Below are 18,586 nucleotides of genomic sequence, written 5' to 3' on the forward strand. Positions count from 1 at the left end.
TTACAACCTTATCAATCACTTTATTAACAATACTTTTTTTGTTTTTTAATTACAATGCAATTGAAAATGTTAATCAATAGATATTCTTGAAAATGGCAGAAATGTAGGGGGTTATAAGAGAATAAATATTTTAAGCCTATATGAATATTTTTAGTTATAACTGATAACATACCAGTCTAAAACAAGGAATTAAATTATATATAAGTAAAAAAACTATTTATTAGTAGCCTATTTGGGTACTAATAGTTTTTTTCCTATCTTTGTACCTTTCTTGACCGCCACCTGGATCTTCTTCCAAAAATAAAGGTATCACATATGTCAGATTGACATATGCGATTTTAACGTGGTTCTTTTTGTTTTATATAGTCATGGTCAGGGGTCTTATTTTTTCGTGCCACCCTTTGCTGAGTACCCTGGAAGATCACAAAGACACTGCGACTGCATAATCACGTTTAATTATCGGCCATGGCAAACAAGATAGAACCTGGGGGCCACTACCACCATGGCAGATTCCAGGATATGGAGAGGAAGACAACCCCAGTTGAAGAAACTCCTTATTAGACCATTTTTCACAGTACTCGCCATTTCACCCACTGATGCACTAAGCATCACAACATAGATAAGGCACATCATGTTATAAATGATACCCAACCTTGTATTGGTGTTCTTATATGATATAATTGACTTGACTAACACACAAACCAATATATTGCCCTTCCAGGAATTAAGAGTTAGTTTAAAAGAAATAAATAAGTTAAACAGTCTCTAAATTTCAATCCCTTATTTTCATCTGCATTTGCAGTTTCAGTTAATGAACCTAAAATTAGTGGAGGATACCTAATGTTTGAAGTATAAATATGTTGTTTTATCAGGCATAATGGTCTTCCATTAGAACAGAACGATAACTAAATCAATATGTAATTAGATAGGGATTAATAAAAAAAAAGGATTATTTTACAAAAACAAAAACTTTATTAAATGTAAAGAACTGTACATCTTAACACTTTCATAAGAATATTAATTGAAAAAAAAAAGAAAGAAGCGTATTCAAAATCCTGTCAGTAACAAGGTAACTTCATAAGGATAAGATTACATGTACATAAATACAATAAAAAACAATAAAAGAAATAAATCTTTTATACTAATATTGTACATGAATTAAGTCTATTAACTATACAAACAAGTAATGCCTCAACATAATCATAAAAGATAATGTACATAAAAACATGCAAATAAATAAATTAAAAAGTTTTCCAATTCACAGGGCCACAATGAGGGTATTTTTGACAGATCTTCACTTAATGTTTCCTTAAAAAAACGTAACTAGATACATAATGTGCCAGCTGAGGACAAAAATGGATACAATATTTCCTATATAAAAACTAACTTCAACTAAGTAATTTTAAAGTAAACTTACAAATATATATCAAGAAACTCTATTTAAAACCTATAATTATATCTAACATATAAAAATGAATGTGATGTTAAAAATGGTCCCTTCAGAATAAGAGAAATTAACTAAATATCAACATACAACACAAAAAATTTAAAAGAATGAAAATCAGTTAAAAAATAAAAAAATATAGCATTTTTCAATGGTTAAGCACTTTTGAATTAAAATAACTACACATTATGATATATAAGTAACTTAGTGATAAATAGGAAGATTTCTGCGAATGTAACAATAGCCTAATTTTTTTTGTTATATGAGGAAAAGTTAATAATAATACTGAAAAATAAATAAAAAAATATATCGGAGTAAATGAATCACATAGAGCAATATATCAGAGTAAATAAATCACATAGAGCAATGTATCAGAGTTAATGAATGACTTAGAGCAATATATCAGAGTAAATGAATCACAGAGCAATATTTATGTTATTCTATTAATACATTATCAGAAAAATTCTTAACTTAAACAAAACAAAAATTCATTCTTTTAAAATTGATTGTTGATTTGATTTACAATATTAAGCATTGGCATAAAAAACATAAAATGATGCAATAACAATACATGTAAGAAATATTTACATTTGTCAATAAAACAATAATATATAAAAATAAAAAACGAAACAATTGTACGTAAGAATTTATAAGTTGAAATGTATTTTAATAATTTCTGTTGAATAAAAAAACAAAACAAACCAAAAAAAAAAAAAAAACAAACGAGATTTGCAGAAAATCTGTCAAAAATACTATAATAAAGAAATAAAAAATTACAATAGGATTTGTACTTCAAGGAAACTTATCGATTGCTTTCTTTAAGAAAACAATCTGACTTGAGTCATAAAACAAAATCAGACATAATTATTCGTAGGTGTATACCAAGTAATCATCCCTTTTACAATATTTTGAAGCAAATCTCCTTCCGTCTTCAGTCGGTGAAGAGAATGCAATATCGTCTATCTTCAAATATCTAACAAAGTTGTAGTTTTTCCTAAAAGACAAAAACAAAACAGATATAAAACATTGAAATAATACAAAAATTTCAATGGAAGATTTTATTAATTATAAGGACAGATGATTAGATAAAACAAAAGATAAAAATATATAACAGTTTATTATTATTTACATTCTACTCTTATCTTAACTTTATGATTTATCCAATACTAAATTGATCAAGCAATATTAAACATACCAAGAATGATTTTATGGAGTTAGTCATAACTGTCAACTAAAAGGCACAAATGAAAGTTAAGTGAAATTAAAAACAAACCATTATTTAATAACTATGGTAATACAAAAACATCTGTTGGTTACAGATTAGTGAATCCAGAAAATGCAATGAGCCTCTTTAACCTTCCAGTTAAACCGGTGTTAATAAATAATTATATTAATATAATATTAAATAAAACCTATTATTTAAGCGTTAGTACTCTAATTGCCGGAAACGTGTTTACAATCAGGAAAAAAATACTTTTCCTCTTATCTACTATCTTAACTTATCCTCTTATCTTAACTACCAAATTTTTTCGTAGTTGACATAATCCATTTTTCATTAATCATAAAATATGAAGGATTATTTTTTGTTCCGTTTTGACTGCATCCCTAATCATCTCCTTCATATTTTGAAAAATACAGTAAATTATTTATATATACATTAATATTGAAAATGTGAGGTGGTGATTTTTTTTAAATTTGGCACTTAGGCCCAGTTAAACTATTTAAACGAGGATAAAACCTACCAGATATAAAAATTGTTTTATCTTCTTTTTTTTATTCGGGATGAAAATATTTTACCTTAACAATATATTTCAAAAAAGGTAAGTGAAAGTAAAATTTGACGATTATCATAACAACCATTGAAAATAAATAACCAAATAAAATTTTCTACAAATTTTTGTTTTTGAGCTAGACTGTTCACAAACATACGCATAGACTAGTTTGCGAGGTTATCTGACACCAGGAAACCTTCAAATCTTGTATTTCAGTCAAAAACTCTAATTTTTTAAAAGTCGCAATACTTTCCCTTACTATGAACTCCATATATAGCTATGTGACATTAAAAATGAAAAATACCTGACTGAATCAACAAGGCTTGAAGCAATTCTGGATAGCCTGTGCTCCGGGTGTACCCAGAGGCGGGAAATCCCAACCAAGACAGGATATGTTTCTTCAGAACAAAGAGCAGCATCAGTTCCTATAAAGAAAAAACAAAACCATTAATCAGTAACCAATAATTCATCAATACTAAGATGATTTTTAAGAAAATAATCCGCCAGGTCAAGGATAACATAAAAAATAGTATAAACTATTTATTAATGCTGATATTCTTTATTAGTTTTGATTGAATTGAATTTTCAATAAAATTCAACTACATTTTTGGATAGTATATACACAGTAGCGATCCTGTGTATAAAAGTTTAAATAAATTAATTAGTATCCATGTTAAAGACTCGAAACATTCTTCATTACTTCTTTAAAAGTCCTACTACATTTTGGCCAATTTGACCAACCTCAAGGTCAATCTTAAATATAAAGTTACAACTCATATGTAATTATTTAAAAACTTTTTGCAGGCTATTCTGACTGGACATTAATATCATATTAATATTTTGTCACAAGTTCATTAATTTTTAAAACTTTTTGTCACAGATCAACTAAACACTATTATCATTTTCTAATTAACACACTATTTTTAGAAAATAATAGTTGCCAAATAAATCCTCATGAATAAATAAAATTCCATTACTGACTTCAATTCTGCTAACTTCCATTTATTAGCTGTTCTTCAAGGATATAGTCGTTTCAATTAAATGAAATGTTTTCTGTATATTGATTAGTCTATTCAGGATAATATAGTACGTTCAAATTAAACTGATTCGATTAGTGGATTCATATTTTAATTTTTTTCTTATCAAAACACTTTTTTTTTTTGAAAAATAGTGTGTTGATAAGAATGTGATAATAGTGTGTTAAGTTGATCTGTAAATTATAAGTTAAAAAGTGATGAAATAGTGACAAAAAGGGTGATTTTGATGACCTGGGAAGAATAGCCTGCAAAAAGTTTTTAAATAATTGGATGTGAAGCGTAAATTTATAGACTGTCCTTGAGGATAGCTGAAACGATGGACTTTTGAAGAACTAATAATGAATGTTTTGAGACTTAACCTGGATACTAATTAATTTATTTAAAAAATAAAAATCAGTCTCAAGAAGTTGAACGATTACATATAAATTATATTTTAAAAGTTTTATATATTTAAGAACAACAATTTAACATTTCAGATCGACAAAATAAATTAATAAGTTTCGTTTAATACTTGTATTTTTTACTGATCGCACCCATGACCATCTTCTCATTATTACATTATGATTTAATTTAAAAAAATCGCAAGTAAGCAAATATGCTTCATAAATTAACCAGTAATAAATCAAAATTAGAATAAACCACATCAATCATCATTAAAAAACAAAGAAAATACACTTACCTAAACTTGGCAAAACACGATGGGCATATCTGACTGGTTTGGCCACGGTACAGCCAACGATCTTGTTCCTCTTAATGTACATGAATACCTAAAAAAACATTGTGATTCAGAATTTTACATAAACTTAATAAGCAAAATATTTATAAAGCTTCATTAAACAAAAATAAATTAAATTTCCATAAATTTTGATCTAGATATTCTAGTCAATAAGGGACCGGAAAGTCTTGGAGTTCTTGCTCATTTATACTGATTACAAATTTCAATCATGTGACCTTAAATTTTCAGAACTCATATACTTTACCTGGGTCTCAGGATGAAGAGAAGTCTGTTCAGGAAAACCGAGCTCTCTGTCTACAATTTCCAGCACATCATTAACTTTATGCCACCAACTCTTTGGGTCGCCTCCTTTCACAGAGATTATCTTATCCAAGCCAATGATCCCAGTTAGTCGTTGATTCTTCCAACCCTAAAAAACAAATAATATAAATCCACTAATCGAATTAATATAATTTGAACATTCAATATTATCTTGAATAGACCAATAAATAAATAGAAAAGACTCGTAGTCAAGGAGCCAATGCAGAAAAATATGAATTATTTTATAAAAGCTTCATTTTTTTAATAAAATTCAAGTCAGTAATGGCAGTTCATTTATTCAAGAGGATTTGATTGACATCTCAATTATCATGAAATGCATGAAAGGTTAGACTTAATACCAAAATATTGCATTTAATATTCCAGATTTTCCTGCACTTTTATTTCTTTATAATGTTTCTAAAATTTTTTGAAGTAAAACTTCATTACCGACATTCTACAACTCAAGAAAAAATAATAATTTGAATTCTTGATGTGTGATAAAAACGGAAGTGGTGGGCAACACCGGTCAATTCTAGCAGGAAAACATTTGTATTGTTAAGTTTCCTGTATACATTTGCCAAACTTGGGCAAAGTCACGCAGTTACAAGCTTGTAGATGGGTTATTTCGTTGGGTTGGTATAAGTTGGCTTAAATTTGTTGCTGTCCCATTGAGTGTCCGTTTTTGGGCACAAATCAAAAGCACATTCACACGTTTGTATTCAGTTGGCCTTATTTTAGAACTGCCAACAGATATTGTGATATGTTTTAATTAATTAAATAACTTCCCCAACCTTCAGACAATTAACTCCATTTTAAGACTTTGTTTACCCAGCATTTGATTGAATAGCAAGCAGTAAACATGTAGATCCAGTATAATAGCAGAGTAGGGGCTTAGCAATCTCAGCAGTGTTGGTCCTATTGAGTGAGCTCCTGTTGTTACAATCTCCTCTTCTATTTCTATATAAAACATCTTGCTACTAGAATTGACTTAGAAAAGGGTTGTTGTAAACTCTGAGTCTTACTGTACGTGCCACTGAACTCACTTGGATTTCTGATCTCCTCCAAGTAGGTGAGTTTTATGTTTTATTCTCTTGTTCTTACCTTTCATTCACCATCTTCTCTTCTCATTTTTCCTTACCCATGCTTTTAATTTTTTACAAAATATATCATTATTGTAATATTTTCTTTGCCTTATCTAACTTTATATTTCGTTTCTTTATTCTGGTATTGTACTTAGATATTTCATTAGTTGACTTTTTTCATTGAGTGGCAGTTCCACAAAATGAAAAACTTTGACCTCCAACCATGGTTAGGCAGTACAGAACTCCAATAACGGGAGTCTTCACCAAAAAAAATTTTAATTTTAAATTATTAAAATATTCATATTTCTTTACATTACATAACTTAACATTTTTATTTCCTTAATTATGTTATTTTACTTACATATTTAATTACCAATATATAAGTTTTAATTTTCATTTCTTTCATTACTTCATTTTTACTAATTTTCATTCTGTAAAATTATTTACTTTAATCATTCTGTATATTTTGTAGATAGCCCCGATGAAGGCAAGAAATTCTGACCAAAACGTTGGGACTATTGAATAAGTGTTTTTTCAACTTATTTATGTTATTCTCTGACCGCACCCCCAACCGTCTTCTCCTTATATATTATCCCCGATCAACTATCTTCTCATAATTATTATTATTATGGAACTAATATTTTCTGTCTTAAACTTTGTGAGGGAATACATGATCACTATTAATGAAATCACAACATATTATTTCGTTTCCAGAAATTTCACTTCTCTCTGCTAGTTTCAAGAGAGCCACAATTTTTTTTATTGGTTATTTGAATTTTCTGAGCACATCAGTTTTTCTAGTTATTTTATATAAAATTCTCTTATTTCTTCAAAATTAAAAAATTCCCTCACTTTTCCAGATCATTAGATATCCTAAACTCAATTATATTTCTTCATAAATCCGATGACATACTTTTAAAAAATAGAAGTCAAATTTTTAAATATTTATTAATTTTATACATTTTCTAAAAAAATCAAGTTAAAAAAAAAAAACTACCTGGAAAAGTAAGCCTCTGTATTGGGAATGATACTTTTGGTGATGGACTTCGTCAACGGCATCTCCTTTCACGTAGAGCAGCCCACATTGAGAGCACACCACCTCTCGGAGGTTCTTCTGACCAACGTCAAGGATCAGCTGCTTGTTGTCCCTGCCAGCCCTTAGCAGTCCGCCACCAGATTTAAAATCAAGTGTTCTAACAGAACAAAAATTATCATCAATTGAAATTACATATTTATTTTTATTGCATCTTAAATTATATAAATAAGAATATGTAAGCTTAATAGGGAGACTATTGGTTTCCTATAGTGAACAAACCATATTAAAATATTTGGTATGGTACATTGTCTTTAAGAGTGTCTGATACTGGCTTCAACGTCTGGAGGAAAGCTGATGTCTAAAGTTTATTATGAAACTATCAATACACAGGAGCAGTACATGAATAATTGTGTTTAACTTCCAAAATAATATAATAAGACACTTTTACTCTCAAAACATTTATTTTTTTGTGGTGTATCTGTGGTCCAGCAGGGAACAAAGAAAAATATTTACAATCAGTATCTCTTCACTATTAAATAAAAACTTATAAATTTTTCCAGATCCAGTAAATATCTCATATTTCAAACAATAAAAACAACTAAACATAATCATGAAATACATAACGATATCACAACTTATAAGGACATTTACCTTTCATGACTCTCTATGGGTCTTGGTCCTTTCATATTAAATATAGGAAATAGTTTATCAGATTGGTTTTGTGAGCCTTGAATAAGTTCAGCTTCTGTTACGCCTGAAAATAAAATAAGATAATTTAATACATTAAAATAAAATAATAATTTAAATATAAGAAGGGTTGCGGTCAAAAAAAGAACAAATAGTTTAAAACTATTTTAATGTTCATTTTGTCCCACTTTGCAGGGCTTCATCAGGGATAAAAAGATGAAAAAACACTGAGAATATTACGACAATAAAATAATTTAAGTTAGGATAAATATTATGTAAAAATAAAGTGATAAGAAATTACATATAAATGAAAGGAAGACATAAAATAATATCTATGTATATATAGTTGACTGTAAAAATTGATATATAAGACTGTAGATTGGATTACGCTTCGGAAATCCAAGCGTAAATTAAGGATAAAAATTTAGAGGTCAGCATAGAACACAAATAAATAAAACTTAGTTAATTACTGCCAACATTTCAGCCAGAATTTGGGGCAACTATTGCAAGAGTGCCAAATTCCTGATTTACAAAGACTTAACACTATCCAGATGTAAGGACAGGACACAAAAAGTCTTTAAAGCCATGGAATACACAAAGAAGATAAAATAATTTAATAATGAAAATCTTACCACCTAAAACTTCAGCAACATCCTTATTCAATTCTTCGATGATATCTTCAACATCGATTTCTTCCTTTTCCACTTCTTCTTCGTTTTCTGAAAAGTCATCAGCTATTTCCTCAGCAATATTTTCTCCATATGCTTCACTGTGATGTCGAATTTCTACTTGAGTTGCCGATTTATTAAAGTCTACTACTGGGCGCCTTTTTACTTTAGGTTGTACATCTTCTGAATCATTTGAGTTATCAGAAATCATAACTGAGTCATCAGCTGATTTCAGGTGATCCATGTCGTAGGGCGAGATGAGCTTCTTCCTCTTCTTGGATGAGGGCGGGGGTGTCAGCACTGATGAGCTAAAAAAATATATATATATACATATATAACTAATGTAACAATATTTACAGAAATAATCTATTTTTTTTTTTAAATATTTATATTGTTTTCTTATTTTTAATCAATTTCCCTCCATACTTCTTATAAATTCATTAGCTCATTATTATTAATATAATTTTTGTAAATTCATGTAATTATTATTCACATAAGTTATTTCATTCATTTTATAATTTTATTTCAATTTTAATATTCTGTATTTAGTTGTATTTTATTAATTGAAATATTAGTCTTATCACTAGAAATTAATTCTTATAGTACAACTCTAGCTTATAAACCGTAGCAGCCTCCAGAGCCCAAATAATCAAAAGTGTAACGTATAATGTACAAATATTTCATTTTATGTTTATATTTTTTGTATGTTATTTTAGCAATGACTGATGGATGTTGCCATATGGTCAGACCACATTGGATATACTTTACTAAATAAAAAAAAAAAAAAAATGAATTAAGCACTATTGTATTTAAATTTTCAACCCAAAGGTAGGGTAAGAGGATTTAAAAAAAAAATGTAAAATAGTGAAGGTCAGATATTAAAAAAAAAATTATAATTAAACAAAGAAATCTACAAAGACACAAAGGACTTAGACACAGAAATAAGGATCAGGAGATTGAAATTCCATGGAGATATGATAAGAATGGCCCCGGAAAGACAAAACAAGGAAATAATCCAAAAAAATCCGAGGATACATCCGGTAGATGAAGGAAGAAACAGAAATACTGGGAATAATGGACCAGGACTGTCTGGATGGAGAAAGATAAAGGAAAAGACTGAAGGAAATCAAGGTTCTTGTGGAATAGATAAATTTGAAAAAGGGGGTCGTGTGGACAGAAGAAAGAAAACAAAGACACACAGAGATAATGAGGGAAAAATGGAAGGAAGAACAAAAACAAGAGAGAAGCCAAACGTAATGATATTCGCGTGATCTCTAAGACCATTCCGTGAAAATAAAAAACTAGAGTAAATGTTTAAATTAAATAAAATTGCATACATATGTATAAGTAAATCATGCCAACTATCTAATCTAATTATACATTTAAGTTATGAAAAGAAAATCTGATTTATAGTAAAAAAAAAAAAAAACACTTAAATGCAAGATGTACCTATAACGAGGCTCAGGGGTTTAGTACTTAGTAAGCAAGTACAGTTTCTTGAACAACAGTTATAAAAGGAGGTGATTGGCTCAAGATTACGCTCAACTGCTAGATTTTTTCCACAAATAAGATACCCATTTTAGAGGCAAGGACCCAGGAAGGCTCACAAACCCACAGGGCAGACTCACAGAAACAGTAGCAGAATAAATAATTATCTGAGTCGGATTTAAGCCCAGGTCCTTGGAGTTAGTAGCAAACTGCCTCACTCACTGAGCTATTCCACTCTCTAATTAAAATTAAACATTAAATAAATAAAAATTAGATAGGTAACTTACCTTTTTTCTTTAAAAAGTGAGGCCATAGATTTTGATGTAGGAGTGGAGGAATTGAAGAATTGCCAATTATAGACCTGTTTGTTAGGTTTTTTAGCATCTGCTTTTTTGGCACTATCTGTTTTCTTAGGTTCGATTTTCTTTTCCATTTTTGGTGGCCTTTCGACCTTTTTTTCAGCTGACTTCATCTTTTTGACCTTAAAAACTGGTTTTGATGTGGGGCTCAATAATCTAGGTGTTTTAGCAGGTCGCCGTTTGATTCCTGTATCAGTAGATCTGGATCTTTTTTTAATCCTAAATGGTTGGTTCGCTCGAGGTGCAAACACAATTGTTCTCCTCACTCTGAAATAATAGTCATAATAAAACTAATTTAAATAATATGTATCATTAGATAATTAAAACCAATGTTTAAAGTTGTCTTATATCTAAAAAATTATGAACAACAAAATCAGATACTTTATTGTAGTCTTGTTCGACTTGAAAGTATATAAAAATTGTCAGAGCCATTGTAGAATATAAATAAGCAATAATGACCATTTCCACCTTGTTCCAAAAACAAAATAGAAGTAGAGAATTCAGTAGTATTGTAACAGTAATAATATTAAATTAATATTAATATTGATACTAACTAAATTAATATTTAACGAATTACTTGATTGATTTTTCAACTATAAATATAAAGCAGAGAACAACCATCTCATGAATAATAATAAAAAAAAAATCTATTATATACTCTATGTTGTCAAGTTGCTTAAGAGGGTATCATAGAACAATGTTTTAAATTGGGTATATTGGGTGGTAGGTAGTAGGACGACTGTGATGAATGTCCACCACACTATGAATGAGGTGGCATTGGGTTATTGTGAATCACAACAGGTCAAAAACATGGCTTCACTGTTAAAATATATTTATCAGGATGGAAATATTTTTTGAATGAATGATTTCATTGATATAGAGCAAATGATGTATTGTTTTTGTTTTTTTTCTATTAAAGAAATGAAACTAATGTAATCTCTATCTGTATATGAAATACAGTGTAATATCTGTAATCTGAACACTCCAGTAATACAAACTGGTACATAAAATAAAGAAGTTACTTTTTCTGAGAAATCTCAGCAGGCAATAACATTTATGTCTTTAACCTAACAGCTCTACTCTAGTATGTACTCTATTCGCACATCAAGAAATTCTTATTACATAGAAAAATTTGAATCTTGAAGATGTGTTATTCTTAGCTGCAGCTTGGGAGGCTGTTCAGTCAAAGACCATAAATTATTCATGAAATCCATTATAGGGGAAAGAGAACATCGATGCAGTATCAAAAGATAACCACAAAGCAAGCCGACACATAATTTCAACCTTGATTAAAGGTATAAATCCTGATGCTTCAGCGAATGATACAGATGTTGATGGATGTGTTGAAGATTGAAAACTGATAAGGAAATCGTACATAGTGTTGCAGACGAGTTACCAACAACAATAAAGCTTGAAGAGGCAGCATCTCATTACAATCACGATCTGAAGTAGGCAACAGAGAATGATATATCATGGCAGCAAGTCCTTCTCTTACATCTGAGAGAAGAACCAATGAAGACGTTTTTGAAAAAAAAAAAAAAAAACAACTACCTTCTTTACTCTTAAAAAGAATAATTTAAAAAAAAAATGCAAACTGTTAAATTTCCAATAAAATATTTCTTAAAAAGTAAATAAATACCTAAGATATTAAAAATAGTAATGTACATTCATATTGCTTATTTTTATTTTGCACCATTTTTAATAATAATTTCATTAATCCTACCATACCTCAGCAGCAATTGGTTCGGATTACCGATATTACACAGTATCTTCTAATAATTAAGGATAACTTAAAAGAAACTTACTTCTCTTTGACAGCATCATAAAGGTTTCTGTTGAGGTCTAATGAAGTCGCCCTTCCATAGAACGTTTTTGGTGTGACAATACCTCTATCAGGACTAAGTGGTTTTACCCCATTCACTGTAGGTGTTGTCTGAATAGTAATGATACCGATACGATGCTCCACAGTTTGGTCAAGGTTAAGTTGAGTAATACCATCTTGCAATGACCTATACAAAATCATTAATAAATATAAAATAAAGTAACATATAACTAAAAAACCTGAAAGACATTAGAAAACAAAATAATAAAACAGAGTACATATTATAGACATTTAAAATAAAAAATGATTTAAACAAATATTACAATTAAATACACATTGAATGAGAACCTAGGTTTAATGAAACTTAAAGAGGTTTAAAAAAAAAATTGTTATATCTAGGAATTTTCTATGCTGAGGGTTCACAAACTTATATATCATCTGCTTAAAAGTGAAACACATTTAGTCAAAATTTTCTTTTGAATCCTTCCGTTTTTCCAGTCTAAAACGGTACAAAGATTAGACTCCGAATTTATAAATTTTATAAAAATCTGCTAATAAAATAAAATAAAAAGTAAAATTATTATTACTATAACATTTAAAAAAATGTATTTCCATAAAATATCTGAAAACTTCAATTTTTGACTAAATTTATTTCACTTGTAAACCAACAATGTTAACTTCTATGTAACAAATTGGTTTGAGAAATATAGCAATCCAAGCAAATCTTTTATTAAGATGGAGTCCTAAGTAGCGAATCTGTTCAACAGGCGTTTGTGGAATATTAAAAAAAGAAACTGTAGGGCAGGAGAATAGAGGTTTACAGCGGAGAGCAAAGATGACCTGATGGGATTTGTTAGGATTTATTTTGATTCTCCAGTTGACAACATTCTTCGATAGATGTTATGTGTGCCTGCAGAGTTTATGATGCAATGGTAGGGTCGAGAATTTAAAAAAAAAAATTAATTAATTAAATTTAGAATTTGTTCCACCACTCAGAATAAAATTAACTAGAACAACGATAGGTGTTTCTTTGTCATTAAAACATACTGAGATCACTCACGATTAAGTTTGTCATTTTATCTTACTTATAAAAAATCATATATTATATTCGAATTTCTCTTCTTTATAACATTTAAAAATAAATCCCACACTATGTAAGAATAAAAGACCAAACTTCATCAATAACACTAAAACTTGAGTCCTTAATTTTAATTTAAAAAGTAGTACAAATACAAGAATTGTTAATTTTTTATCACACTCATTAGATTTAGAACCATCTAACCTTCTGGAAATGTTCACAGTGTCAATTAGATATAGAGTAAGTCTACTTATTACTTATTATTTTGACAACATCTTTAAACCTTCACCATTGAAAAACAAGATTAAAAAAATAATAAGTGTAACATAATATAAATTAAAGACTTGCATTATTATTTGGGATGAAAATAAAATTACAAAGACAAATAAATATTTGTAATCTATATGATTTGTGAAAATCTTCTGGTTGACTAGATCAATTTAAGTTTTTATCATAAACGGTATCCTTCTAAATATATTATCAATATTATCAAGTGAAACTAGTCATCACTATCTCGTAAAGATTATTTTATTAACGATGACTTTGCAAACTAAAAATTCAAAAGATAATTGAAGCCCTATCTTGCTTTGTTAGCTTGATAATCAAAACTTTATAAGAATTATAAAATGAGTTCTCCTTGAAAAGCATAAATCCAATTTTTTAGTTACTGGGCAATAACTATTATCAAAATAAATATCTAGAAATATACTATACTAGGAATATTTGTGAGTGTTTAAGGACGCTTTTATAAAAACTTTTATCCATAAATGATATATTTTTTTATAAGATATAAGATTGAGTAAAATATAGTTAATAACTATTAAAATAAATTTACTGTAACGTACTTTGTAAAGTACAACACATTATTAAAATAAACCAAGAATCGAGGAATTTGGAACTAATGGACTTTTTTCTTTGTTACTTTATATTGATAATTTTTTCCTCTATCTAAAAAAAAAAAAAAACTGATAGCCAGAATGGAGATTAAGAGGAACGCTATGCTTTGAATTTCTTTTGTTAAACGAATATGCAAGGAAAAAATATAAATAATTACTAAAAAATAAATATAGTCACTAATAGAACTTAATTTTACAAAAATCTTGTTTGGTTCAATAATAGAATACTCTCATCAGCAAATCTTCATTTTAATTGGACATAATATCATGTCACATGAAAAAAACAACAACAAATAAATCGGTCTTACTTGATCGGTGTTTTAACTGGAGTTCTGGTTGGAGATCCAGACCAAGATGAAGGAGATGTCAAAGGTGGTGAATAAGTCTCAGGAGACATTTCTGGGCTGTCTATGCCATGTCCGAACAAAGATTTCCTCCGTGATGAAATCCTGGCAGGCATGCTTGCCCGCCGGTTTCTTTTGGGAGTTACCATAACATCCATTTCTACAAATGTGTTCTGGAAAGTAAATGAGCAATTAGGATTTTCATAATAAACTGGGAAATAAAAAAGTTGGAATGTTAACTTAACAAAAATATAATCTTATACCAGGATCAACTTTTCGTAAATCAAGTTGTAATATCAAAACTAGTATCTAAAATTAAATTTTCTAACATTACAAATAAAGTTAACACTATTTGTCAATAATTCTTTGATATAAAACTAGAAGATACATTTCTTGAACTAACTCATTCTTTGGGTCAAATGCCAACAATTACTGTATTATAAAAACTAAACATCTTGATTTACTCCTAGTAATACATAGAGCATTGTTGACAAACTAATATAATTTTAATTTATTAAACACACTTAACAATTGAAAAAGGAAAAGTTTTAGAAGTTGAGAATGGCTAAAAACAGTAAACAAAGTAAAATCAGACCAGACATCAACAAATACTTTGTTAAAAACAACTATCGGCTATGCTTAACTTACAAGAAGCAGTTATTATCATTACCACATTAAATATACAAAAGAAACGTTCACAATAAAAAACATAAATCTAAAAGTAACAAAAAGTTTACCTTGCGCTATCCTCCTTAGCACCAAACATTAACAACAATAGCGTAGTAAGCTATCAACTTTCAAGTCTAGAAGGCGCCAATTCTCCGAGCCATTTTGAATACTTGATAGTTAAATTTTTTTCTTACTTTTAACGGATTTCTGTTTTTTTTTAAATATCATCGTTCTCAAAAATTTAAAAATAACAATAGAAGATTTAAAAAAATATATTGAAGGTTTCTAAAAAATTTATATACCGTACCAATTACTATACCGTAACTTTTATTTCATACTCTGAGTTCTGTACTTATCGAACTTAAATTTATAAGCACAAAGGGAATTAATGTAAAATTAAATATATTTATATTATTTTTTTATTATATATAAAACAACATAGACATAATTTGGTTTTAATGGCTAAATAAATTGAAATTTGACATATAACTGTATTGTAATGGCGCCAAATTTAAATGTCATTGACATTGTCAAGTAAATATTTACCTTGTAATGTTACCCCCTTAAATCTAATCCTTGAGGTTTATTATTATTATTTACTCAATCTCACTTTATTATTATTATTATATAAAGTTTTTTGTGAAGTTATTCATTTAAATCTAATACTTGATGATTATTATAATTCATTCAATTTCATTTTATCATTATTCTTTTGTTTTTATATTTTCTTTTTATTCATTATAGTTGTTATCTTGTTTTTTGTTCTTAGCCCTGAAATCCTGGCCGAAATGTTGGCACAAATAAATAACTTTTACTTGTTTGTGTTCTGCTCTGATCATACCTTCAACTATCTATCTTCTCATACAATACCCACAGTGAACAACTAAAACAGCATTATTATTCTATTCATTTAGCACATCACCTTGAATTTTAAACAAAATCTTAAAATATAATAAAATGCTGCTAATCTTCAGAAGTTCTCATTCCCTATCTTTTTATAAATTGAAACACAAAAGTCATTTTGAGTTTTTCCACACTGAAAGGCACAAAGGAAAGGAAGAAGAGGTCGAAAATTTACAATTAAATATATATTTATGAGTTTACAATCATTTGTAAATGATTAATCTTATTGAAATGGTTCATTCAAAGAAAAATAGGTTAATTGGTATTAATTTGTTTGAAGGTAATTTTTAGTACATAATTAGGTTCATTACTCGTACATGAGATGATTTAAATAATAAATAATGTTCAACACATTTCACCATCATCTTCTTTAATTGAAAATATATTTTATCCTAAGACAAGTGAACAATAGTGGAACAGAGTACAGACACATTACCAGGTTATGTTTATAGATAAAGTTGTATCAATTTTGTAATATAATTTACAAATATGCAATCAATTTAAATTTAAAAATTCATATTTATAATTAAAATATTTGACAATTGATAATTGAGGTGGTAGATGGAAAAGGGCATTCGCAGTCAAATGCTCTTTTTTCCGAAGATTGCATTTTTAGAATCCTAAATATGCATTTTAATACTTACCAAAGTTTCAAAGCTGTATTATAATTTTTAAAACTGTTAGCTACAATAAATGAGAGCTAATTTCATAGAGAGATGTATCGTTTACAAAACTATAACAACTAATTTCTAAAAACATGGTTTTTAAGCAGATTCCTTTTTTCAGCTAGAGCTTCAATTAAGAAGATAAAAGAATAAATAGAGTTTAAAAGATGGTGCGAAGGGGTTTTATAAGTAAAATTTAGTACAGTTAAAAATGAAATAAGAAAAATAATAAAGAAAAAGGGTATACCAAAGGCACTTTAATGAGAAAATATATGTTAAATATAGTTTTCATTTTTTATATCACAGAATGGCCTTAGAGACCACGCGAATATCATTACTTTTGGCTTCTTTCTAGTTTTTGTTTTTCCTTTCCTTCCATTTTCCCTCATTATCTCGGTGTGCAGTTGTTTTCTTTCTTCAGTCCACCCCCTTTTTCGAATTCATCTTTCCCATAAGAACCTTGATTTCCTTCAGTATTTTCCTATATCTTTCTCTGTCCAGAGAGTCCTAGTCCATTATTCCTAGTCTTCCTTCATTTGCCTGATGTATCCTCTGAGCTTTTGTATCCTCGGATTTTTTCTTTCCGGGGCCATTTTTACCATATGTCCATGGAATTTTAGTCTCCTTATCCTTATTTCTGTTTCTAGTTCCTCTGTGTCTGTAGATTTCTTTGTAGGATCTTAGCCTTTATCCTTCTTGTATCTTTTTGGGGCCGTAGATTCTTAGTTCTATTCTCAGTAGTTCTTCCAGACTGGGGAGGCATGTGGTTTACGTCCCGTATGGTATTACCTGTTTAATGACTGTATTATACTGTCGCATTTTTGCTTATAATTTGTATTATTTATTATAATATATAGTTTTTTATTATTTATTATATACAATTTGCCATAAGACTATAATCGATACAGTACACTGTAAGGTGCAAATACTTTTTGTATGATACATTTATGTGATTTGAATTTTCTTTTTCTTTGTTTTTTATATATTTATAGTTTTTAAACAGTAGGTAAATTGAAAAAAAAAATCTACATAATAAAAATAAAATATATAAATAATAAAGTAATTTAACATGAATTATAAATGAATGATTAGTACACTTTGTTCAAATATATACAATAAACAAATTTTGTATATACAATTTAGGTTTCATGCTTCATCTAATAATATATGTTACATATTTTTGTGGATGTATATTTTTTGTGTTGTTTTGTCGTTGTCTCCTGTTTTTTGTATGAAGAGGTTTTTCAGAAATAGTAGTAAAAGAGAAAAGGTTTAGAGTCAGTACATATGTGTACTTTTTAATCGTCATCAGCTGTAAGTTAGATAGCATACTTGAAATTCTGGTGTACCGAGGATATCCTCATACATGTATTTTGAATTAACTCAAGTTTTCTGTAGCTAGAGTCACATGTATAGCTCCAGATAGTAGCATAAGTTATTGTTGGACGAATCATACAAGACTAATTTGTTTTTTATGATGATTTAAAATTCCAATTAAGGTATGGGGTCAACTTGCTGATGATGCCCTTAGCATTATTGCAATTGTTTTGAATGGGCATAGAGAAAGTGATGAATGATTTGAAAGTTGTTGGGAGGGATG

General features: G+C 28.5%; 1 protein-coding gene across 1 annotated transcript; it reads right to left on the reverse strand.

Moving 5' to 3' along the window:
* Positions 1-996: 996 nt before the first annotated feature.
* LOC106679198 (Establishment of cohesion) lies at positions 997-15,623 on the reverse strand. Its single transcript, XM_014418212.2, has 11 exons — positions 15,487-15,623; positions 14,714-14,922; positions 12,415-12,618; positions 10,538-10,876; positions 8,727-9,070; positions 8,059-8,161; positions 7,369-7,564; positions 5,234-5,398; positions 4,933-5,020; positions 3,521-3,641; positions 997-2,438 (listed from the first exon to the last, which is right to left on the reverse strand). The coding sequence occupies exons 2-11, from the start codon at positions 14,905-14,907 to the stop codon at positions 2,309-2,311; spliced, it is 1,884 nt and encodes a 627-aa protein (XP_014273698.1). The 5' UTR covers positions 14,908-14,922; positions 15,487-15,623; the 3' UTR covers positions 997-2,308.
* Between the last annotated feature and the right edge of the window lie 2,963 nt (positions 15,624-18,586).

Source organism: Halyomorpha halys, unplaced genomic scaffold, assembly GCF_000696795.3.
Source record: "Halyomorpha halys isolate HHAL.00 unplaced genomic scaffold, Hhal_1.1 Scaffold183.1, whole genome shotgun sequence".
NCBI classification, from domain to species: Eukaryota; Metazoa; Arthropoda; class Insecta; order Hemiptera; family Pentatomidae; genus Halyomorpha; species Halyomorpha halys.